Source organism: Ambystoma mexicanum, chromosome 7p (genome assembly GCF_040938575.1).
Source record: "Ambystoma mexicanum isolate Mex_15411 chromosome 7p, UKY_AmexF1_1, whole genome shotgun sequence".
In the NCBI taxonomy this organism is placed as follows: Eukaryota; Metazoa; Chordata; class Amphibia; order Caudata; family Ambystomatidae; genus Ambystoma; species Ambystoma mexicanum.
The window spans coordinates 885,440,035-885,466,129 of NC_090939.1; the positions used below are offsets into that span (position 1 = coordinate 885,440,035).

The window sequence follows — 26,095 nt, forward strand, 5'->3', positions numbered from 1 at the left end:
CACTTCTCCTGTTGACATTACTGTTTCTTGTGCATCCGGATCCAGTTTCACTTCTAGTTTCATCTGGTAAGCCCAGATCAACAGTGGCATCAACCCCTTTTTTGAGATATTTACTTCCCTGTAGCTTTTCTCCCTTTGAATTGTTATGCTGGTTGAAACTAGCCCAGGAGTTATATTTCCACCCCTCCATATGTTTTCAGGTTAATAGCAAGTTCATGTAGATACTTGTGATTTAACTTGGTCTTCCAAACTACTTCTGGTAGCAGGATATATATGAGTCAATCATCATTGCAAGTGGTACACCTTTCAACACCACCATTACCTTTGGGCCATCCAAATCTTCATCTTCATCCCCAACTATAAAGATGTTTTCTTCAGCTTCATCATATATCTCATTCACCCAATTTGTTGTGTTGTTCCTGCTTCTGCAGCATCTGGCCATGTGACCTCTGCCATTGAATATCTACATATAATACGAAACACTGGACACAACGGGTTGCTTGTCCAGTAAAACATGTTTTCACACCTGTAACACTTTCATGGTGGACCCATGTACTTTGTCCATTCTCTGGAGTTCCATATTCAGGAAATATTTTCCTTGTGAGATCTTTCTTCTTGTCCCCATTTCCTTGCCGTTGCACCTTCTGTCTGGCTTCCTAGTGTAGCTACTGTTTCTATGGTGGTGCTATGCATTGTTTCTGAGTCTCTGACCGTTGTTTGTTTGATCCTGCTTACTAGCATCTTGACACACGTTTCTATGTTTTCAACTTCCATGGCTATTCTGAGCACTGTTTCTAGCGGGGGTCATAATCCAACCATAGCCTTTCTCTCACCTTGCTGCTCCTACATTCTAACATAAACTGATCTCTCAATCTTTCATTAAGCTGCTTCCCAAAGTTGCACGATCTGGCTAACCCTCTTCATGCCGTAATGTATTGTTTTACTGTTTCCCCGTCCTCTTGTGTTCTTTTCCTCAAGGTGTAGCATTCTAGTATCATTCTTATTTTTTTCTAGTGCTTGTTATTTTTTCTTACACACTTGTCATATTCATTGAGATAGAAAGCTTCCTCTTCTGATTGATCCGATAAGTATTCAAACTTCTCTTGCCCTACCGTGCCTAGGGAAAGTAATAGTGGTGACATCTTCCTTTCCACGCTATAGTTGATGCCATATACTACATTTGCATAGTTCTCAAACAATTGGAGCCATATTTTCCATAGCGTGACTGGGTCTCCCTATTCAAGGAGAAACATTGCAGGTGGTGGCACACTCTACATGGCCGTGCAGTCTCCACCTGCTCTGCAGACATTATCTATTGCTGTTACTGTGTTATCGTTGTTGTGGTAAAAACAACTATTTTTTAATTCACTACTCCACAGAAGAAATTCTGGTGGGGCCACCATTCCACAAATAGTGCTGCTCATACACAGCCGTTCTGGCAGGTTTATTGGACCATGCTGGGGTTGTAGCACTCCTTGAGGCACACTTTGTTTCTGAGATGACAATCCAGTTTGTCAGGAATTATCGGCAACATGAGAGGAACACTGCTCATAGCTACGAATTTTAGGGTTGGCCCAAGGGAACATACACTGAAAAGGTGCATTAGTGGCAACAGCAACCCTTGAGGGGGCCTGAAACCATATACATGCTGGTTGCCTAGGCTACGCCAGAGTATTTTGGAATGTGCAGTGACAACCAAAAGTGGGGTATGCTACCTGATGTCAGAAAAATGCCTGGATGCATAAGAAAAATGCTGTTGCTTTCGAAGATTTAGCAATTGCTCCCAGTGTGCGTAATGCTCATTACAGCTGGCCAACTACACATTGTGCGGGTTACTAGTCTTTCTATCGAAAATAAACCATCGATAATAAAATCCATCGAAATAAAATCAACGAAAAAAAAATTCATCGAAATTAACTTTTTTGAATTAAAAGTGCATATCCGTCAAAACCTTTCCATCGAAAATATGGAGAGGGTCGATGGAACCCTAAGCCTAACTCTAACCCTAACCCTAACCCTAACATCCATCTAAATGTTTTCAATGAATATGCTTTTCAATGGAAAAGCATTTCGATGGATACATTTCAATGGATAGTAATTCGATGGTAATTCATTTGATGGAAAGACCTGATACCCACTGTGCGACCAAATTGGTCTTGCTCTCCATGTTCTTACTTAGCTACCTTTACAAATATGAAGTCCTTGTTCCATCAGGCAGAGGACTGCAAGGACATGCTCGAGGCGACCTTTCCAAGCCAATCTCAGCACACACATAAGCAAGACCCCCTCTGCAGGTTGAGCTCAATTGACCCTCTTGTTTTCAACTCACTCTCAGCGGGAAGAAAATATATCACCATTAAAGAGGTAATTCTCTGGAGTTTCGTTTTTTACCCAAGCTCTATCGGGCGCAAATGTCCTACTTTACTTCGGACAAATCTCTTCAGACTGGTCTTAAACGGATCTAGGACAGACTTTGTGTAATTTTACTGGGGGCCTTACTCAGACATTGTATGGTCCTTTCACATTACCAACATGAAATACAACAGAAAAATATATATTTAATGTCCTAAAATAATATTTATGCTTACCAGGCATTTTCAAGCTAGGTTTCTTAAGTGAAACCACTAGTAGCCATAGACCTTGACAGCCCAGTCTCGCAAGGCTTTCAATCAAGTAAAGAACTCGGGTTAATGATGCGGCTACAGAACGTAAGCCTTACAGGCAACCCCAGCAGCTTTCATATGTATAACATTTATAATTGAAGACGGGTAGTTTACTCTATTTCTGTGTATTTTTATTACCACATGGGTTGCCTGGCAATCATCTAGAAATTGCCCCTTACTCGCTTAGAAACCCCAAACGCCAACATAGGCAGTTGAGGAAGGGCTAGTAGAACGCTGAAGTTTTAAATGCTTAGTAAATAATAAGAGTAGGTTTATTCAAAAAGGTTTATTTGCAGGTGTGTTTGTTCTTTAAATAAAAAGGCCTTTAGTGCCTTTGGTTTCTTGGTTAACAATGAAGATGGGGAGCTATCAACAAAATGGACTTTGCCAAGAGGTCTCGAAATGATACCGTACATTACGAGAGAGAAGTTCGAGTGGTCTCTCAAGTCACTCCATGTTGGTGATATCTACGTGTCCATGGTTCCATGTCATGTTTGGCCCTCTGTATCACTTTCCACCTCCTGAACTGTCCCCCGTGGACCAGCTCTGCAGGTGGCGAGAGGGGTGGGTGGGAGTATTATGAGGGAAGCACACCGGACATTGGTTAGAAATACATTGCGTACGTCCACTCTTCCCCCCACTCCACAGCGTGTCAGAAAATGGTTGGTGCTCTTTGTCCCACTCACGTCCTTGTGTCGCCATCCCCAAAAAAGCGACACAAAGAAATACCTGTCCTCATTTCACTCCTCCTTACCTTCCTCAGATGGTCATGGGGTGTTGTACTGTCATCAGCGTTGCTTGTCAAGGTTACACTGCACTGTTGGGATAATGCTACAGCTATGCCAGATGCAGGTGGAGTTGGTGTGCGCATTTTGGTGTGCTGCTAGCAGCTAAAGAGCTGCGTTGAGTGTTGGGGTGAGTGCAGTTTTAGGTGTGTGGTGCATAGCATCAATTGCAGTGCTGGGAAGAGTCCAATATGAGGATTTTGTTTTTTTTGTTGACAGGTAGGACAAGAGTGTGTTTTGTAGTTGGGCGGGGTTGGATTTGGTGCTGATGTAAGTCAGTCTGTAGTGGCTAGAAAAGTAGCACATTGTCACAGTCTTCCTATATGCTTAGCTTGCCCAGTTTGGGTCGAAAATCTTGAGAAAGTGTGTCCAATTGTTGTCTAATGGAGAACCCCCCTGGCTCCAATTTTGTTCTGATTATTTTTTTTTTGCCATTTAAAGTTTATCGAATTATAACATGTACAGCGATGTGCTTTATGCCAAACATTTAAGGTTATTCAATGTCAGAGCTTGAATGTTACAGCTCGTCTTTCTTTTGGAAACTCTGGCAACTCTGACTTTATCATTCTGCTAGCATAGCACAGGTCCATAACTCTTAAACTCTCAGCAATTTAAACCAGTCATTCCCAATGGTAAAGAAACAACTTAAAAATATAACAAAACAAATATGTGAATACATCCATAGACATTAGATAAGGATAACTTGTGAGACAAGCTTTGCAGAATAGAACACATGCAGGGGTATAGGTCGAGCTGATATGCCTTCTCCATTATAGTAGTGAAAAGGAAGACATTTTGTGGGCCTATGATGAATGTTGGGGTTATTATTGTTATTTACAAACTCGATCAACGGGGCCCAGTCTGCTAGATACTGTGACATTTCCCCTTTCATTGCTACACCTATTTTGGCCATGGGAGCTATAGACCACATTTTAGTCCACCATTCCGTTGTACCCGGTATGACTTGTGATTTCCAGTGTTGTGCGATTACTAAGCGTGCCGCTACCAGAAAAAACGTCACCAGTCTGGAGCTTCTGGCTCTCAACGTGTAATGCCCTTGAGTAGCTTCATTCCCTAGGAGTAAAACCAGGGGATCCTTTTCCAGTTCAAACCCACGTATTTCTCTAAATTGGGTAATCACGGCCTGCCAAAATGTTTGTACTTGCGTACATTCCCACCGCATATGAAAAAAGGATCCGGAGGGTGCCTTGCACCTCCAACAGGTAGGAGGAAGGGTCGGGGAGATTCTAAGCAAGCGTTCTGGCATAAGGTACCAGCAGAACAACAGCCTGAAGCTATTTTCTCTAAGGTGTGCAGCTTGGGAGGTCTTGGCCCTCGTCCAGATGTGCCATGTGAGATTGTTGATAGGTCTCCCTATATCCTCCTCCTATCTGGTCATATATGTGTGGGGGCGCTTAAACCTGGATCCATTTAACATCTTATAAAGTGCTGCTATGTTGGATCTCAGAGGGTGTCCTGTAAATAAATCTTTGAATAGAATAGTTTCCGCTTTGCCTGAGCAGTTAATTGTGGTTGAGTCACCCAGTGACAAAGTTGTATGTACTCAAACCTATCCCTTTCTTCTACCGTATAGCCCTGTTTGCACATTTCAAATGTGAGGGGATGATCGTCTTTGTATAGCTGGCCCAGTTTGTGTAAACCCCCTTCTTTCCAAAGGATGAAATGACCCTGATCCATCCTGGCGGGGGAAGGGGTGGCTCCCTATTGTCCCATAATCCTGCCTTATGCGAGGTAAACGTCATCACCGGTTATCTACTAATAGTTTTGTCCCAATATTCTAATGTGGCTTTAGAGGTTGGGAGCGCTTGTACACTTTTCTTACAAATCTTTGGGGAAACCCAGCACACTTTGTGTAGGGGGGTTCCCATGATACTTTGTTTAATGTTCACCCAATGGTTAACTTCTTGTGCCCGAGATGCTTTTTGGCTGTCAAATACCAGGGCGAGTTGTGTCCGTTGTACGTAGCTTTCTATATCTGGCACTGCCAGACCCCCTAATCCTTTGGCCGCCTGGCTACTCTTGGCCTCTTTTGGGACCATATGAACCTAAATATCTGTGATTGCACATCTTTCAGAGCCGTTCTAAGAACCCAACTTGGTAACGCATGGAACACATATAGCAAACATGGTAACAGTGCCATTTGATGGCCGTTATCCTCCCCAACCAGGAGATTTCAGACTGTCCCCATTGGGTTAGATCTTGCTTGGCCTTCGCGAAAAGCGGTATGATATTAGCCGAAATAGAGATCTGCGTATCTAGCTGTCATGAATACCCCTAGGTATTTCAAGGTCCGAGGGACCCATGAAAAAGGAAAAGCACCCTTCAAATCTGTCACTGGTGATTTTTGAGATGTTAGGTATTGTTGATTTTGTTAATCTTAAAGGCCGAAATCTCACAGAATTGTTCCAACAATGATACAATACATGGTAACGTGGTTTTGGAGTCTTGCATGTAGAAGAGAAGGTTGTCTGCATATAACGCTAATTTATGATGGTGGCCCGCTATATCCAACCCCTTAATATTCACAGATAAGCATACCATGCAGGCTAAGGGTTCCATGGCCAGGGCGAACAATAATGGGGATAGCGGACATCCCTGGCGGGTACCTCTGTATAGGCTTATCGGGTTAGAGAGAATCCCATTCACTTTGATCCTTGTGGATGGCAATAAAAAGTTGGCCAGAAGCAACCTATGAAAGCATAGACCCAACCCAAACCCTTCCTAGACCTTAGACAAATAGGACCAATCGGCACGGTAAAACACTTTCTTGGCGTCAATGGAGAGCAAAGCCATGGCTAGTTTATATTTCTGTGCTTAGACTGAGACATCGATCGTCCGCTGGATGCTATCGTATGCTTCATGTCCCGGTATAAAACCTGTTTGGTCCGCTGTTACAAATTCTGGTAGGATGCGCACCAGTCTTATGGCCAGCAAATAAATTCGGGCTTCATAATTGAGGACTGCGATCGGCTGAATGGATGAGCATAGCGTGGGATCTTTATCTTGTTTAGCAAGCAGGGTCAAGGCCGATTCCCCCATTTGAGGTGTAATGGAACCTGCATCAGCAAAGGAATTAAAAAGGTCCGTCATGTGGGGGGATAGGATTGCTCTGCAGTATCTTAGCTTCTTAGATGCAGCTCTTGGCACTATGGCAGCACCGGAAACAAAAGAGGGGAACAGGGAATGCAAGCTCAGTATCCAACAGAAGGGATAGGGAATGTGGGGCGCCTATGTCTCGCTTCGCTTTGCAGTTAGGCAGTGTGCCCTCCGGGTACCTGTTTGACTTCTGCGAGACGCAGTAGTCCAGGCCGCAGAGCTCTGCAGCTCACCAGGCGGCTAGAACAGGGGTGATATGACAGTCCGGATGCCAACACTACTCCCAATGTCATCCTGGATGAAGTCCACCAGTTCCAGTTTTGTCTACCTGTTTAGGCGGTACAAGGTGTGTATCTGGCCGTCTGTCAGGCCCAGGGTGTTGCCCTTGTGAGGGGAATCACAGCACACCTCTGCATCGCCACTTGCATGACATTCATCCTCATCACCCTCCTTCTCCTCCTCCTCCTCCTCCACCCCCTGTCCTCCTTTTGCCACTGATGCAGCTCCAGCTCATACAGCTGAACTGCAGCGTGCAGCAGCTCCACGTCCATAGCTACAACAATGAGGGGCAGCATGGTTGTGTTTGGAAGTATTTCTGGTGTGTGTGTGGCCCTTTAGTGCTGTTTCTGTGAGTATTGGGTGCACCTGTATGGTTTGGGTGCACCTGCAGCCTTCTTTTATGCTCATAATGTCAGTGTGTTTCTGTGATGTCAGTGTTTCTGGCACATGTCCGGGAAAGTGCTGCAACTACCATTGCCTGTGCTACAGCCACTGGTAGCCCAGTGTGCAGTGTTACCGGTGTCAGTGTTACCGGCAAATCGACTCTGAAAGCTCTGGTCTAGAAATAGTGCCGGTAAACGGTATTACTGGCACTTTATTTCCAGACCAGAACACTTGTAATGACACCAAACTTCTTCTTGCAGTATCAGTACAAGTATAACTTGGCAGTATAGGTGCTTTTCACACCGTTTTCACATCTGTTTGCAAGGCCTACTTCATTAAAACATTAAGCGTGCAAAGGAAATACCCCAGGCGCTCCTTGCTCCTCATCCAGGGGAAACCCTGGCACTTCCGGTGCCCCCTGTGTCTACTCATGCCCTGGGTAACCTGGGTAACCTGTTCCTCCCCTATGTCCTCACCTCCTCAGCTGCCGCCCTCTGCACCACTGACCCTAACCCAGCACATCCTCAATTAGTATACAATGAAGAATTAATGTTTTGCACTCCCTTAGGTGCGACATTCGTTTTTCTCAGTGCACACTGGGGACGACATAAATTGTGTACAGCCACAATGAGTGTGTTTTTACAGTGGCAATAGTGGCATATATTGGAACAGCCAGCATGATCATGGCTGACTTATTGGACACAGCCAACATGACTATTATTACAGTGGAAATACTTGGGCACAGCCAGCATGAAAATAACTTGTTACATTGACAATGCCAGCATTTTTGGGGACATCCAGCATGAGTGTGTTCTTAAAGTGGCAACACTACCATTATTGAGCACAGTCCTCTTTGTACAGTGACAATACTGTTGTTTATTAGCACACCCTACATTAAAATGTCTTCTTATGATGGCAACCAAGAAATAAATGGACTAACACAACGTACGTGTTCTTACAGTGACAATCGTGGCATTATTGGGCACATCTAATATGAATGAGAGCTTATTACGCTGCAATACTGGAATTTTCTGGGAACAACCAACAAGTGTGCTTTTACAGTGGCAATACTGGTATTACTGGGCTCAGCCAAAAGGAATGTGTTCTCAACTGTGGCAATAATGGAATATATTGGCACGTCCGGTAAGAAACTGGCATCTTATAATGGGCAATTACTGTCATATTTCTTGTGGGAACATGCATCATGACGTGTTTGGCTCTGACAATGCTGACATTCATTGTAGGGTAAAAGTTTATTAAAAGCATCATGAAAATGTGTTAGAAAATGCTCCGAGCTGTTGGTGAAGATGATGCTATATTGTATGGCCTTTACCCATTTTCCACAAAAGGGTGCAGAATAATGCACCAATTAACCTATTATTTCCAAAAAAATGTCTACAGGAGAAACCCTCCATTCTTAACCACCCTTGATTGGCTGGAGCTTCCTTGGTGTACTCACCTGCTTGCATAAAGTAGTAACACATATTTGCTCCCCTAAAGTGAAAACATTCACCAGAGGCCACTGTCCATGACACCACTTTCAGAAATGAACAAAAGGTTGGACGATGCAAAGGTTGACAGGAGGGATTTGGCTGCAGCCACTCTCTTCTGGGTGAGTGAACATGGAACTATAGGTTTGCTTAAAGTAGAGAATGAGCAGGCAGGAATCATCCGACACCAGAAGTATGCACAAAGTAAACTGCACCACAAGGAGATTACCAAGTGGTGGCAGTGACCACATATCAAAACTATAAAGACATAAAAATCTATTGAATCTGAGTTGGGGGACATGGCAATGCCTATCGGTTGCTCGAGGTGCCTGGGATTAATCCCGTTGAATAGAAAAGCAAGACATCTTAAGGACTATGGAAAAGAGACCGAGGCTACACCCTAGACATTATACACTATTCGAGCAACCAAAGAAAGGGTAACATTAGGAGACCAGTAATATATTGGATAATGCAGACAAGATAGCACACGCCCAACGGGCAACACTACTATAGTATCAGTGCCCTGAAAACGACCCAGTGTCAAAACATGTGCCGACTGTAACAAGAAAATAAATCTGGAGCAGAACTAATTTTTATCTTTTCAATGTATGTATTGTACAGAAGAACTCTGATATACTTTGAGAATGATCAAATATTACTTACAGGCTTAGCGTGAACCACCGGTTACTTACAGGCTTAGCGTGAACCACCGGTACAGACAATTAGCAGTTAGAACAAAAGGCTCAGCAGCACCTTCCCAGGCTCATAGGAGTTTTATCTGGACTGGACCTCTTTATACAATTCACAATAAGCTATGGTCTTGCCTTTGTCTAGACCTATTGGCCTCTTCAGAAAATGCATTCTTTCAGGGGCCTGAGGGGGCGCTGTTGAGCAGCCACAAGATTGCTGCAACCCTCTGAACCCCCATGTGGGCCGCCAGCGAATAATACTTAAACTCGCTTTCTGGAAACATCGTCATGATTTGAACCCATATATTGATGTTGGAGGTACTCTGCCATAATCTGTCTGAGTCCCCATCAACACTCTTTGGGAATCTGGAGTTTTGATCAACACAACTTCAGCGGCCTGTGCAGATAGTGCTTGGAGAGAGTGGGTGCACTCGTAGAACCAGCGTCAGCGGGAAAACCTGCAGAACAGGTGGCGTGACTCGATGGCTGCAGCGCCTAAAACTATTTGTGACGTTAATCAGGAATCGTATGAATGGACATCTGCTCTGCACCCAACGTGGTGGGACTTGCAATCAGACCTCCTGTCTACTGTGAGGACTCTGGTGAGTGCCATGGTCATACATCGGGATTGCAGTATTTGAAAGGTAAATTTACTTGACCACTGCAAGGCACGGCAGTGAGGCCTGGGGCGCTGGACAGTAACTGTTTACTTCCTTGTTCAGAAATAATCCTAAAGTATGGGGCAGCGTGTGGAATGGGTGGAAAACCACTGGTTCTGAGCAATCCACACCGGTGGCTGGCCGGCCAAGCTGCTGGACAGGCTGAACCTTGAACACAGACCGCGCACGCACATGGGCATATACCGATAGCCACACATAAGAAGGGGCTGTCAAGGGGTGCTGACCCGGAGACGCTCCCCCAACGAAAACAACAGCAGCAGCAACAATGGAGTGTGGGACAACGAAGTGTCGAATACCGCCAGACAATACTGCTCAAGGCACAGGAGGATCTTGCTGAGGCCCGGTGAGAGATGACTTAAATAACCTAATTTTAGTTTATTTACCCCTTACTGGTGACCATTACCCGTGGATCCCATGTGCACGCTTCTACCATAGACCCCAGCGGTGGGTCAATCGATGGTTCTGTGGACGATAGAGAGTGGTGCTGTAGAATGTATATTGCTCTATTGATAATCCAGCACTGTTGGTCTGCCAATTGTGCTACGTTACTCATCTGGTGTATAAAATGGCACACACCAGCGTCTGTGGGGTAACGATCGTCACTTTCTTGTATTGCTGACACTAACGACGGAAGCCTGGCCTCGCAGAGCAGAGACATATCTAACCATGCCCAGAGGGGGAGCCAGCCAGAAAACGCAGAATACGCTGGATGCTTTTGCCAGACAAATCAATCCATCTCGCCCAGATAAGACTGCTGATTTGCAAACTGAAATGACCACCTGCAGGTCACCCGAGGAGACACAAAGCCTTAAACAGGTGATGTTGGGCATGCAAGCCGGATTTGCATCCATGACTGATAAAAAGGACGGCATTATGACCAATATAAACACTTTGAATGGCAAAATGGAGAAAATATGCACTTGCATGATGGAAGCAGAAACACGCCTTGGGTCAACGGAGGAAGACATTACTGCCCTGAAATCTCAAATGGTAAGAGTCACTACTGACCTGGAAAGAGCCTTGTTAAAATGTGCTGATCTGGAATCGCGTTCACAGACAGGTAATATACGCATAATTGGAACACCGTAAAACTTTGGTAAAGGACCCATGGAAGGGAGCGTTGAAAACCTACTGACAGACTTGTTCGATAAGCAAAACTTCTCTTGAATGTTTGTGATGGAAAGAGCTCACAGAACACTGCCGTCACGTCCTAAACCAGGGGCTCCTCCTAGGTCAATCATTGCAAAATTACTTAACTATAGAGACGGTGACATGGCACTGCACCTCGCCAGAGGAAAAGGGCTGCTGCACTATGACAACACCACAATTCACTTATACCCAGACTTCTCCTTGGCAGTCCGACAAGAACACAGATCCTTTTGGGCGTGAAATGTATGCTTCAGGAAAGAGCAATCCCATACGCCATGCTATATCCAGCACGCTTACGATTCCTATGCCATGGAAAGGCAGTATTCTTTACCCTTCCCAAGGAAGCAGCGAACTATATAGTGGTCAACATACCATTCACCTCTAGAGCAGTGGAGGAAGGCATGGGGGCAACATCTCTGCCACCACCCTCAGCAAGTTAGAAGTACGCTGAAGATTTCATGAAAGTGGTGGGCGCAAACTCTTTAAGTACTTTGGCTCAATTACTTTGTACAAGATGTATGTTATTTGACCTATAACTGAATATCTTATAATGTTATGGGGTTAACATTGAATTGGGCTTCTGCAGATATCGGCAGAATATATCGACAGTACTCGTCCAGATATCGGCGGTGGCTCTTGTTTGGTTCGGGAGTTAAACAGTGACCCCGCCATGCAAGGTTGCAGGTTTCTGTTTTGTCATTGTATGAAAACACAAGTTGGGCATGTGCACAGTTGGTTGAGGTAGTGAGGCGGGGAGTAGGGAGGTGAATATGGCTTTAATTGGGAAGGCGATGCAGGAGGGGCTAAAAAATCGGGGTAAAAATGGGGGAAACATTTTCAGCTACATACACACAAAGAATCAGTGTGATATGCTAAATCCAATTGTAACAAAATGGTATTTACACAACAGCATGGTATACACCACTAATCTATGTCACCCTGGAGATCATTAGAGTTCTCAGTTGGAATGTCAGAGGGTTAGGGAATTACACCAAGGCAAGAAGAATTACAGCATATGTGAACCGTCATAATGTACAGGTCGTGCTCCTACAAGAGACACATGCGGTTGGTGGAGGTAATACGTTTTCGCTGCAACGTGGGACACAAATAGGTATTATACCGAATACTCAACACAATCTAGGTGGGTGTTAATCTTGGTACACAAGAAACCTGCCTTCACGCAATCACATACACATATAGATCAGGAGGGTCGATATGTTACAGTGCACAGTAAACTACCTAATAAAGAGGTCCTTCTGGTGAATACATACGGGCCTAACATCAACGACCCTGGATTTTACTCCAAGATATCAGATCTGGTGCTGCCATAAATACTTGTTGCAGTAATCTGGGGGGAGACATGAATGCTGTATTAGACTTAATCCTTGACTGTTTGGGATCCAGTGCCAGACCGCTGTCAAAGGCAGCCAACTGTATAGTCACAATACTTGATAGACTAAACCTATCTGATATATAGTGGATGTTGCACCCAGTGGAGAGGCGTACTAAATATTATTCCACGGTACGCAACATGGCATCAAGAATAGACATGTTCCTTATATCAGACAATCTAGAGGGACAAGTGACGGAAACTGATATATATCCACAAACCTATTCTGATCACTCTCTGATCACAATATCTCTGATGTGGGTTAACACCCTGTTAGACCCTGGTGTTTGGAGTTTCAAGTCACTGGTGCTACAGGACCTAGTCTTTAGAACAGATCTTGACACATACTTTCTAACCAATGATAACGGAACAGTCTCGGAGGCTATCTTGTGGCAAGCATTTAAAGTATACATAAGAGGAATGGCGATGTCACGAGAACTGGGAGCATTACGTACTATATGTAGGGAATTGAGGGAATTGCGAAGAGACACTCCAGGCACTGAAGCGGCAGTATGCTGCAGCGCCCAACCGAAACACCCTAGCAACTATTCAAGTGCAACTTGAAAACTTAAGAAAACTGGCGCATAGGGAAATACAGTGCTTTACCAAACCTGCTTCGGCCATGAAATATGGAGAAGGTGATAGACCTGGGAAAATGCCAGCCAATCTGGTGAGAATTGAGTGGGGCCGAATTATATAGTTGGAGTAAAAGACGAGAGTCAGTGGACGGTCCATACCGAGCAAGGCACTAATGATGTGTTTACAAAATTCTACACCTCATTGTATCATACACATGGACAATTAGACAAACAAGGACTGGGTGCCCTATCAAATGATATCCCTCTGTCCCTGCTGTCCCCTGACGGGAGAAACCAGTTGAATGCCCCTATAACAGATACAGATTAAAGGTGATTAAAGACCTACCCAGAAACAAAGTACCGGGACCGGATGGCCTTATTGCCGAACTCCAGAAGGAATACAGTGCTTTATTGGTCCCCTCGCTATTGACACTTTGGGAAGAATCTGTCCGCATTGGCCAACTACCTTTATTTTTTACGTGACGCCATAGTGATAGTTTTGCTCAAACCTGGGGAAAAAAATGATGAATGGGGCTCCTACAGGCTGCTATTATTAATGAATGTGGACACCAAAATGTACGCTAAAGTCCTAGCTAACAGATTGCTCCCCCTAATGCCGGCTCTGATCCATCAAGACCACGCAGGGTTTATTCAGGCAGAGGAACATTCCTTAACCTGAGGCATTTATTTAAAGTCATGGCACGTATATCCCCGGAAGCAAACGCGGTGACTGTAGCCATAGATGCTAAAAAGGCATTCAATATGGTTTCATGGAGAAATGTGGGTTGGGGGACACTTTTGTAAGTTACATTAAATTACTATATACAAAACCTATGACAGCTGTCCACACAAATGTGGAAACTGAACATGCAAACGTAACCCAAAGACCAAGGGTGCTAGAAGAGGCAGATGTGTTGCAGAGTATGCTTGGCAAACATGTCCCAAAGTTTCACTGGGAAGGATGTCAGACTACACAACACTGAGGATCCTGAACAAGGGTGAAATGCGTATGTTGTTGTCTGCATCTTTGAGAGCTGTCTGTCTTGGGTTGATGAAGCTATGTATAAAATAGCGATTCCCTACAAGACAAATCACTTTTTGCATATGGAGCAAAAAGATGCTGTCTAGTTAAATTGTGTACCCCTAATGCATTGCCCAGTGGTTCAGAGCTGGATTTGAATACTCTGGGGTGAGTACTAAGTGGTGCTGTGACATATGTGTTTGTTGGCTCTATGTGATTTTACCAATTTTATTTTTTACAAAGAGGTATTTTTCAGAGAAATATTTACATTGAAAAAATACTGATTTTTTATTTGGGTGATCCCTCCCCAAGCCCCCCCCTTGTATAACACCATCCATTATAACTCTTATAACTCCTTATCCCATCCCCATATATATATATATTTTAATTCTATTTTTTTCTGATGTAATTCATTCACTGAAAAATACCTATTTGTGATTGTTTTCAAATCAATGGATACCATGCTTGTTCACTGAAATGGTCTATTTGACCGTCACTCCACCAAAACTTCCTTGACCTCTGTACTCACCTCTCTTCTTACTGCTCGCTACACGAAACACTCTTCTGTTCTTATTCTTCTTGACCTCTCTGCTGCTATTGACACGCTGGACCACTCTTTGCTTCTTGACTCTCTTTCCTCATTTGGTTTTCATGGTACTGTTCTATCCTGGTTTTCCTCTTATCTATGCAACCGAATGTTTGCCCTATCCTGGGGCGGCAATATCACTCCTCCTCTCCCTCTCAGTCACAGAGTCCCACAAGGATCTGTTCTTTGTCCTTTTCTTTTTTCTTCATACACCTCCTTTCTTGCACTTGTTATCTCTTCTTTCGGAGTGTCACATCACTTCTATGCGGATTACAGTCAGCTCTTTCTCTCTTTCTCATCTTTCACACCTGACATCCATTCCACTCTTTCTTCCTGCTTTACTGCTATTAAGTCCTGGATGACTTCTAATTTTCTCACCTTAAACACAGGAAAGACTGAAGTTCTTTTCTTTCCTGCCATTGTTCTCCCACTTCCGTCTCCTCCTCCCTCTAACCTCTTTTTTCCCTCAAATCTATTGTTTTCCCCTACTGCCCACAATCTCAGTCTTTACTTTGACTCTAATTTTTCTTTCACCCATCAAATCTCACTCACCTCTCGCGGCTGTCGTTTTCCCTCTACAATATTCGTAAAAATGTGCCCTTTTCTTACTTTTCATGCCACTAAGCTCCTGGTTTCTTTGCTAATCTTTTCTCAGCTTTTCTACTGCTCTGTTCTACTTTTTGGTCTTCCTTGCTCTTGCCTAGCCCCTCTTAGATCAATCTATCATTCCGCCATTCGCTCACTTTGTTTACTTTCCTATCGTGACTGAATCTCCCCTTCTCTTGACTCTCTTGGATGGCTTTCTTTTCATTCTCAGCTCAAATTCAATTTCCTCTGTCTAGTATTCAAATCTCTTTATGGTCTTGCTCCCGATTACCTTGCTTCTCTTCTCTCATTCAATTCTCCTCCTTGGACTCTCTGCTCTGCTGGACTCTTCCTACTTTCTGTCCCTCGTGTCCCTTGTGCTCAATCTCGCTTTCAATCTTTTCAACTACTTGCCCCTCTTCACTGGAATCTCCTTGCTCTATTTCTCTGCTCTATAACCTCCGACTCTCTGTTTCGCTCTTCCTTAAAAATTCACTTACTTCAGTCACCTGTCTGAATGTTAGTGGCTGATCTTGAACACAATTGTCTATGCTGATTTTATTGTACTGTTGATTGTTCTTTGTGAAGCGCTTTGGTAAAAAGCGCTATATAAAATATAATAAAATACAATACAAATACAAATTTCAGGTAGAAGATTTTTTCATGCATTTTACAAATGCATTGTAAATTTGATGGTGGTCAGTAAACATGCCTCAATCTTCCAATCACAAGGGTATCAGACTGCACTAGAATGATCATCCCCATATAAAGCTATGTATAAAGTATCACCGTCCTTCCGGAAAAAGACACTTTTCTCACATATAGCAAATATCTATGTTTTCCATTTAATTTAGATACCCACAATGCATTGGTCAATGGTTCAGAACCTGAGGTGAACTTTCAGGGATGGCAACTGGCTGGAACTGTGGCATGTCTGCTTGTTATCTGAAATGGCCTATCCTACCCTCACATTTCAAGTAGATGTTTTTTATACATGTTTTAAAGCCACCATAATAATGATGCTCAAAGCAATGGCATTTTTGGGTTCAAGGCTTTCCTGATGGTGCTATGGGTTGTCACAATAAATGTCCCAGGGCTCAATGTTTCAGTAAGACGTTTCACAATATGATATATACTTTAGTCCTTAATGTTCCAGGATGAATCACTCAATTAAGTTCTTCAAGAATATTTGTCAACCTTCTAGCCTGCGATGCTCCCCATTTGTACCTGGATTCAACTCTGCACTGTTCCCTCTGTGGTGTTTTTTAAGGTGCTTGGGCATGTCCTTAATGGCCTCCTGGACAGCATTCCTCACTGGTAAGGCTTGTGTTTCTCATTCCCTGAGCCTTCTCACTATCGGACTTCGTAGAAGTGATTGCAGATTCACAAGCTCTTTCCCTCCCCTTGGCTCACAGTGAACTTTTGCCGGTCTGGTTTCTCGTGTCCCGCTAGTATTTTGGTGGTGCACAACAGTTCATTCACCTCACTTGTTTTATACGTTAGGGGCTCTCTAAAAGGTTTTCTGCATCTGCTGGCCATGATCTCTTGCCTGGTCTTCCTGGCGTGGACAGCACCATAGACCTAGCCTTCCTTGCTCAAATCAATTTCACTCTCAGACATACACTGGGTGCTCATTTCCCTCTCAGGGCTGTGTAGACGCCCATTTCTGACACAGCTGGTCCAGGAGGTCCAATTTACACCTTCTCTCCTCAGATTCATACTGTACTTCAACACACTGACAAATACTGGCTCTGCACTGCAAGTTGAAGACCCAATTCATGTCTTTGTGAGCCATTTGGCTCAGCCCCACCACCTGATTAGTCACAGAAACATGGATCACAGCAGTTATTCTCTGTGTTTCTGTGGTGAATAGGATTCATAACACAGGATTTGCACTGGAGACTTGCTTGTCTCCTTGTCAAGATAAAACCTAAGTTAAAGGTGGCCCTAAGAATCTATAGCTATGAGATATATATGAATGCACTAACGGCCAAGACTAACAGTGGATCGTATTGTAATATAAGGGCCATGCATACGCATACTCTGGAATCTCTCAAGGCCTATCTCAGCGTGAGAACATTTTGCACGTATCTATTAATGAAATTTAACATCTCAGATGCGCTGGAGACGAAGGGTGCATGGATGGGCTTCAGTCGTGATAAACGTTGTTGCCGCCCATGCAGCATTAATGTGTTGGAAACCCTGCAACATCTCATTATTGATTGTGAAAGTTTGAAACTCCTTTGTTTTAAATATATTAAATCATACAGTAATACTATTGACATGAACATTTTAGATGGTGTATGGGAGATTTTTCTTAAAGATGATGATATCAATCTGATATATTTTATAGTCTCATTTTATCTGAAAATCGTTGAGATTTTTAAATATCTCGCATAGTGTTTTCTAAACTCCATTGTTTAGCTTTGGTATACATGCTATTTTGGATTTTAAACTTGTAAATGGATGTAATGTGTAAAATGTTATACAAAGCCAATATTGGCTGTAAGTTTATCAATAAAAAATCTAGAAAACAAGAGTTTGGAGTTGGATGGTACAAGCATGTCGACATTGGAGTCGTCTCTAAATCGAAACAATGTTTCTCCAACACAAAGATAGCAGAGCTAAGTGACTTTTTATGAAAGCGGTGAAAGGCGTGTATGGGCCTCACAGTCTATGCAGATCCTCCATTCTCTGCAAAGTCTTATTTTGGATAGTTTAGTATTCTTGACGATCACTGGAAAACTGGTAATGCAGTGAATTGACCGAAAGATGGAAGCTGAAGTGAGTCTGAGGAAGTGGTGTGTGACTTAAAACTATCTGTCAAACGTCACATGAATGCAATGAGTTATGTGATGCTATGCTACTTAGATTTCTACCATAAGCCATTGCCAATTGCAAGGTCTCTAGATACCCTGGTGGATCTAAAGCAGAGGGGAAGGTGTTATGTTCTATGAAGGTGCAAAATAGCACATCTGTTGCAGTGATGCATGTAGACCAGAAGTACCATGAGCTGTGAGTGCAGGTCTTTTTCTAGGTGTGGTATGTCTGGGACATAGAGGCATTTGTCTCCTTAGGGGAGCCTTGTGTGCCTGTGATGTTAGGATGCATTGGCCGTGGGTGCTTTGCATATGTTGGATATCGAAGGGTAGTGTTGTGCTGTTTGATGTTTGATAAAAGGGATCTTTAGTGTTCCCTGTGATGGCAGCATTATTGGTGTGTATTTAGTGCATTTGGGCGCAGTAGTTGAGAATGTTATTGCGGGACATTAACGGAGAGCCAGTCAGGTGGTTTAAAGCATCCATCAGATACGCCTGTAGAGGGCTGCCTGGTTGGTGCCTTGGTGAGTTAGGGGTGTTGCAAAGCCAGGACTTCGAGATTTTCTAGAAAGGGGGGTGATCCTGGATTGTGAGGATTCCCTTCGGGAGGGAGGCTTAGAGTTTCACTGTCATGTTAGGGAAACATGAACCTCTGTATTCCTTTCTGGCGTATTGTATGATTTCTAGGAGAAAGTCATTGCTGGATCTTAGCTTTCTCCGTGGTTGGTACAGGATGATATTTCCTTGGGTGAATTTGGCTTCATAGCTCTTAAGGCCCCTATGGAAAGTTTAGAGTACTTTATAATGGATGATTTTTTTGACCGGTAGTCAATGGAGTGATCTTAGAACTGGTGTCTGTGTTTCCTCCTGGTGAATGGAAGTCCTGTCAAGATGTTGATGGGGTGTTGCAGGTGTTGGTGGGGTTTCATTGTGAAGAATATTATTATTCATACCTATTTGTGCAGTGTCTATGGCCTTCTGAATGTTTTTACCTTGTCTCAGGAATGATTGGCAATGTCAATGCATACATTTAGGGAGCATGTAGGAGTTTTTTTGCAAGAGGGTTGTTCCTTGAGGATTGCATACATTTATCTGTGGGTTGCTTGTCACCCAGATGAGTTTGGCTTAGTGTTTTTTTAGCCTTCCATATTGCTAGTTTTCAGTGTTGGATTGCTCACTGGATGCTGCTAAGTCATGCTGGTTGTAGTGTTTCCTCCATGCTTGTTCTAGTTTCTGGTTAGTTTTCATTAGGGTTCGTTGTAGGGAGTTAAGCACCTTACTGCTTCCTTTTGCTGTGACAGGGTGAATTGATTCACAGGTGTTAAGGGCTTCCCAATCCTGTTATGGAGCATCTCTGTATTGGCTGTGTGTCCTCCATGTTACTTTGGGTTGAGGGTTTTCCAGTCTCCCCTGGAAACAGTGATGGGTCTTTGTGAGTAGGGAAGGTGCAAGTTGGTGCGTTGATCACAAACAATACCATGAGGTTCCACAAGACATGGTTAGGTGGGGCTGTAGACAACAGGCCTTCTTTGAAGAAGACCAGATGAGTCCCCTTGGCCATCGGTTGATGGTGAAAGTTGACCATGTAGGAGCTCAGGGACTTGACAGAAGTATCATTTTAGTCTTTGAAAAAGAAGTGGCATTTCTAAATATAATTTTGTGCATATGTTCCACCATGAAGTTGTCGATATACTCCGAGACTTTCTGCGAAGGTGAAGTTGTAAGTGGGCGATCTCTAGATGTGCAGGAAAGGTATGTTATTCTGGTGGTCGATGTCAAAGTGAATGAGTAGCAATTTGCTGTGGGAGGTGGGGCAAAGTTAGTAAACCACAATATGAGATTTCAAAAACATATACATTCTGCGATTTGGCCATCAAATGACAACTCAGAACATTCTTTGATACACCAGGATGTATGTATTTGTATGTTTTATGTAACACTCTAACCAACAAATGCTTTCACCAAGTTGTACAGCAGAAAGAGGACAGACACTAGAGTTTAATTTCCCCCTAGAACACAATATGTGCTGAATATGTGCCTTGCACTTAGGACCTAGCCCGAATAGAGAGGCTGCGCTAGGATACAGTCTTCTGTGACATTGCAACTTTTCCCACACTACAGATCTATCTGCCCACCCCTTGGTAGTGTGTGAAATAAAAGATTTGTACTACTTTACTACCCTTCGCTACCTCCTTTCTGTCCCATTCCAACTACTGTGCATATGAAGCTTGTCCTTTCCCCTAATGCTCAAACCAGATTTCGTCATATTGCTGCAAACACCACCCAGGACAAATAAAGTATATGATCTCCCTTACAGCCTTCCTAAACTACCTGCACTTCCTCATTCTGCTTTCTGCTCACTGTTGCTGGCCCGAGCGAGACGTAAGTGTGCAGGGCTTCCAAGCGTAATTGTTAGCCAGCCTTATTCCAGATGAATGCAAAGACTCCAAATGAATAAGATTTTAGGTTTCACCTCTTAGCTAGACCATGTCATGTATTGTGTAATTTGTGAATCCAAGAGCTGTTTCTGCTTACGGTACCACACTTTTGTCCTCCAAAAGGTGATAAAACATTGGCACCTTGCTTGCTGGCCTGCTGTACACAACCAGTTAGCAACTCCCTAGCTACCGTTGCATAGAAAGCATTAAGGACACACATCTGCACACAAACAACAAAACATGGCCTGCTCGTGGGCAGCAATCGCTGCTCTTTTACTCTTCCATTTTACTACTTTCATTAACCCTTCCTTTTTTCTTGCAGGACCCAAAGCACCACAGAGAGGCCATAGCAAGTTGTGCCCAGTGCTGTAACATAAAATAATCTAATACAGACACCATTTGGTGACACATTTGATCACTTACTTCAGTTTGGTAGTTGTCATATATGAACCCCATGCTGCTTGAATAAAACTGGCACCTTCCTGTGTACAGAGGCCTGGGTTCCTAAGAGAAAAACAAAGCCATACATTCAGAAACTGTTGAACTATCAGAAGCAATCATTGGGATTCTATTTGATCAAAATGCACATTCAACATTGTTTTTTTAAAAAAAAACATTTTTATTGGTTTTATACACACACACATTCCAATTTACAACTGTGGATCAGTATCAGCATAAACATTCACATTCTTTAACTGTTTTCAACCCCCACCCTCCCCCCAAATAACTCCCCCCATTCTGGCCCACCTTGCACTCCTCCTACTGTGTCTCTATCCATCAATCTTCATCTCTCCTCCTCACAGTGTCATCCGCCTAGAGGTCTATTACAAATCCTGTGCATCCTGTACTGTGACAGCCAGACCAGCTACCAATTGCCTCCACGCCTCCAAGCCTCCCTCCTCTTGTTCTAGGTTTCTGCCTCTCGCTTCCTGCCATACCACAGTCCGCATTGGCCCATTTAAGCAGATCCCTCCACCATAATTTCACAGCCGGTCTTCCTGTGCCTTCCATCCCATTGCTATTCTGCATTTTGCTAGTATATATATATATATATATATATATATATATATATATATATAGGTCCTTGAGTTTGCTCATGTGTTTAGCTTGTTTAGGTCTTAGGAAGCCTCCTGGTAGGCACGCCTTCGGGGATCCCACATCCAGGGTAATTTCTGCTCTTGCCATTGTCTGGGCTACTTCTCTCCAAAATCTGCTCATCTCTGCGCATGCCCAGAACATATGTACCATATCCACCCATTCAATATTTACGGGCCCAATACCGAATTCTTTAAGCACCGCCAGCAGCCACGGCCACCTGACAGAGTCAAATGCCTTCACTGCATCCAATGACACAACTGCCACCTCCTCGACATCCCTCTGGGTATAGTGTATAATATGGTGCAATCTTGCAAGTTATTAGTAATGTTCCTACATGGCACGTACTTTGTCTGATCTGGGTGTGCAAGTTTATCAATGACTGGTCTAAGCCTCTTTTCCATGACTGTAGTGAGAATTTTCCCATCTTGGTTCAGCAATGAAAGTGGCCCATAGGAGCCACATTCGGTGTCTGGCTGGTGCGGTGTAAGGAGTGGGACAATTATCGACTCTCTTAGAGACCCCGGCAGTTTACCCGTGTCCAATGCTTCATTCAGCATTGCTAATAGGGGAAGGAGTATTTCGGCAAAATACGCTTTTTAAAATTTCCCGGGGAGACCATCCGCCCCTGGGGCTTTACTTGGTGGTAGTTCTTTAATTAAACTTTCAAGTTCTTCTAAAGTGATGGACACAAACATGAAGTGCAATAAATGGTAGATCATGTTCCCAAGTAAAGCAAATCATTATTTCCTGGCCACATAATAAAGCTTAGATCAGACTTTCATGTTGAGATGACTTTAAGATTTAGCAACAGCTCATGAAATCCTAAACCTATAGTCACCAAATTTGGTGGTACAGAGTTTCAGCCAAAAACATTAAGACATTTTCAGAAATTCATTCAACATTGGTAAACGATTTTTTCATCACAGTTTCCTACAAAAAATTGGCTCCATTTTTAGAAAGAAAATGTTACAATTGATTCAACAGTTTTAGAGAAATTGCACACCAAAAAATCTAAAAATAATATGTTCAACCTAAGTGTGGTTGATTGACTTATTTATGTATATTGCATTTTTTTGTGTGTAACTTTAATATCTAATGTTGGCTTATGTTGCAGCAAAGACTCCACTACTGCCCATATGAGGTATAACTTTAAGTAGTTCAACAGCTCAGCGACTGTCTCTTTTGCACTTCGTTTATGGCATTCCATTTGTTAAGTCAAGTTTATGGCACACGCTGACTTGTGATATGCTATACTCAACAATGCATTCTTTTATTGCCAAAGCTTGCCTGATGATTGGCAGCATATGTTTGTGCATGTCATGTAAAAGGTGAATGATAGCGGCTGTGGATTACTCTGTATTTCTATCGCTGCATGATAGATGATCTGCATCGTGTCATTTCGGGTAATATTCTTCTCGTTGGAGGTGTCTGCGTCTATTCATACATGAATGTATGCATGTTTCAAAGGTGAAATCTATATATATATTTGTAAAAGTGTGTTTGTATGTTCGGGGTTGGCTCCAGCCCCATAACAGTTGGTGGGCTGAAAATGTGCCCACTGTGCTATCAGTATTGGCGATTTCGGGAGATTGCCGATTTTGCGATTGTTGGCAACCAGCTCCTTAACAGTTGGTGGGCTGAAATGTTGGCCTGAGGTTGGCATACCAGTCTGGGGTGTACTGGCGATAGTGAAATCTGACCAACCCCACCCATTTGCCCTGCACAGGGTGGGGTCTGGCCCTGTGCTATCAGTGTAGGCAATTTCGGGAGATTGACGATTTTGCGACTTTTCCAGTAACCGGAAATTAGGACACAAGGTCAGCATACCAGTCTGGGGTGTACTGGCAATAGCGACAGTTGACCAACCCCACCCATTCGCCCTGCACAGGGGTAGGGCTGGGTCCGGGAGATTGTCACTGTATGCGATTTTTTAAAAATAGGAAGTTATGACACAGTAAAACATACACAAGGCTAGCAGACCCCCACGTGCATGTCAGCTACAGACCTGTGCAACGCCGGGTGGTACCGCTAGTAGGTATATAAAGTGGACACTGTACTTCCATGATTGCCCGTGGGAAGATAGGACTTCAGGCTACTTATCTCTTTCAAAGAAATGTACCCACAGCAACTATTCGCAGATAGAGAGCATGGGCTATCATTACTGCCACAGTTTTGCACATACAACTGCAGGAGGGTAACCAGTTCTGAGAGGATCAGATCCTATCAATGTTTTGCCCATTTTTGCTATGATTCAATTTTGTGGAAAAGCATTGGTGGATATGTTCAGAAGTGCTCCCATCTTCACCTTTCAAACTTGAAAGGACATCATTAGCGGGAGATGTAACTAAAAAAGCACTAAAGACAATGCAAGCTGATCGTTGTATGGATATTCCTGGGTGCATATTCGTAACAGTGTGGCAATGTGGTGGTATACGCTAATACCACCACAATTTACCCACGACACCCAACTTGTGTCTGCGGTAAATCAGGCTAGATTACTTTATGCCAGTACTACAAGTGTAGAGCCCCCGCCTCGAAAAGTACACCGACAGCAAAACCACTGCCGACCCTCAAAATCTGTTGACATTTCAGACCAGAACATAGGGAGAAGAGGCAAGCTGGCATCGTCCAACCTGGCATGGGCGTGCCATACTGCTGAGGTTTACCAAAATAGCACCAGAAAAGCCATTAGAAAATGACCACCACCAGATGTGGATGCAAAATGACCACCTCTTAGCTTTCCTTTAAAGGACATGCACCCAAAGAAGGCTGTGGGTGTTGCACAGAGAGACCAAGTGACTCGAGAAGGAGAGAAAAAGACCACGCAAGATTCTAGAATGGAAACAAAAGAAACACGCATTGGCAAAGCCAACCATTTTAGATCTTTGTGTAGGCATTGGATAGGCTTTTGCCTGGCACTGTCATAATGGTACTAACTGGCTCTAAGATGGCAATAGATGGAAAATGGTGTGAGTACATGGGAAGATAATGGCCTTGCTGATGAAATGACTATATAATTAGTATACGCCAGTCAAAACTATTAAATGTGTCATTGCTTGTTTTATCAAGGCTGCAGTGCAGTGAAGGGAAGCAAGGACAGATAGTGCTTACAAATCAAGTGCTTGAATGCACACCTGGTGAATTTATTTTTATTACACCTGGAGCTCATTTACAGTGGCAATCAAGCCATTAACTCCCAGAATACTGTTTCAAAATAACCTGGGCCCTCTAAGACACAAGGTTTGATGTTATATCATTATGGAACTAGTTCAAAAAGATCAGAGGAGGGTGTGCTTGGAGCTGGGAAGGGCAGGTGGTGGGTGGCAAGGGCCATCGGGATCAGCATGGCCATCGGCCGTCAAGAGGTAGGTAAATAAAGAAACACCCACAGACTGCGTGTCTCTCTTCACATCCCATCTCCATCCCAGCTGTATGCCAACACAATAGTTTTGGCTCATAGGTGGTGCTTTAGCCAAATATAATGCACAACTTTGTGGCACACTGAGAAAAAAAAATAGCATGTGACGGAAGATGAAACCATCAACATAATACCAAACACCTTGAAAGGATGAAACGGCAAGATTGATATAACTGTCCCAAACTGCCTTTTCCCTCCTCTTTCTAATGGGAGGTTGCTATTAGCAAAGCCGCTAATGAAGGAACGTCTGTTTTTAGATTCCTGCTGAGGTTGGATAGCCTAGTGTATGGGGGTCTTGTGTTCACTCCTCTGCAGAAAGGGAAGGCTTCATTAGCAAAATGGCCGCCCCAGTGTTTATCCAGTGCCGGAGAAAGACTGGCCAAGGTTACGAAGTGGAATGCCTATTGGTCTACATGGGAAGCTTCTCTTCTCCTCGTACTAGGCCTCAGCTTATTGGCTTGTAAAGTAGAGGTTGGGAAGACCAGGTTTCTTTGCACATTAGATGCATCTGCCCATGATTTGTGTTGTATATGGAAAAGGACATGGCCCCTTTAAGAGGACCAAGGCAAGGGGAGCGGGAGGAAAGCGGAAGGGGAGGGGAAAAGAGGAAGGAAGGCAGAACGTGTGAGAGAAAGAATAAAGCAAGTTGACAGGACACCAGGCTCAGTGTCTTTAATAAGGTGTGTGCATGAGTGATGCGTACGGCAGGCCTAACACTGGCGACGAAGCCGATGCGAAGACTCGCGTGCCGGCAGCAGTAGCAGGAGGGCGGTGAGCCCAGCAGTTGAGGAGGGCCCGTGTGCCCGGCAGTTCGAGGTGGGCCCGTGTACCCTGTGGCCCAGCAGTGGCCTGTGTGCCCTGCAGCTCACCAGAGGGCCCGTGTGCCCGTTGCTGATCGGAGGCCTGTGCGCCTCGAGAAGGTGAGG

At 43.8% G+C, this 26,095-nt stretch overlaps 1 protein-coding gene and 1 long non-coding RNA gene across 3 annotated transcripts in view; one reads left to right on the forward strand and one right to left on the reverse strand.

The window, feature by feature from the left end:
* The window catches only part of TMEM255B (transmembrane protein 255B), a 661,659-nt gene that overhangs the window by 310,031 nt on the left and 325,533 nt on the right, over positions 1 to 26,095 (reverse strand). For both annotated transcript variants that reach the window (XM_069637126.1, XM_069637127.1), the window contains one exon: positions 21,077 to 21,157. In XM_069637126.1, the coding sequence (XP_069493227.1) occupies positions 21,077 to 21,157 (81 nt within the window). The remainder of the gene's footprint in view (positions 1 to 21,076; positions 21,158 to 26,095) is intronic.
* Positions 1 to 26,095, forward strand: part of LOC138526410 (uncharacterized) — a 136,444-nt gene that overhangs the window by 88,969 nt on the left and 21,380 nt on the right. The window lies entirely within an intron of this gene.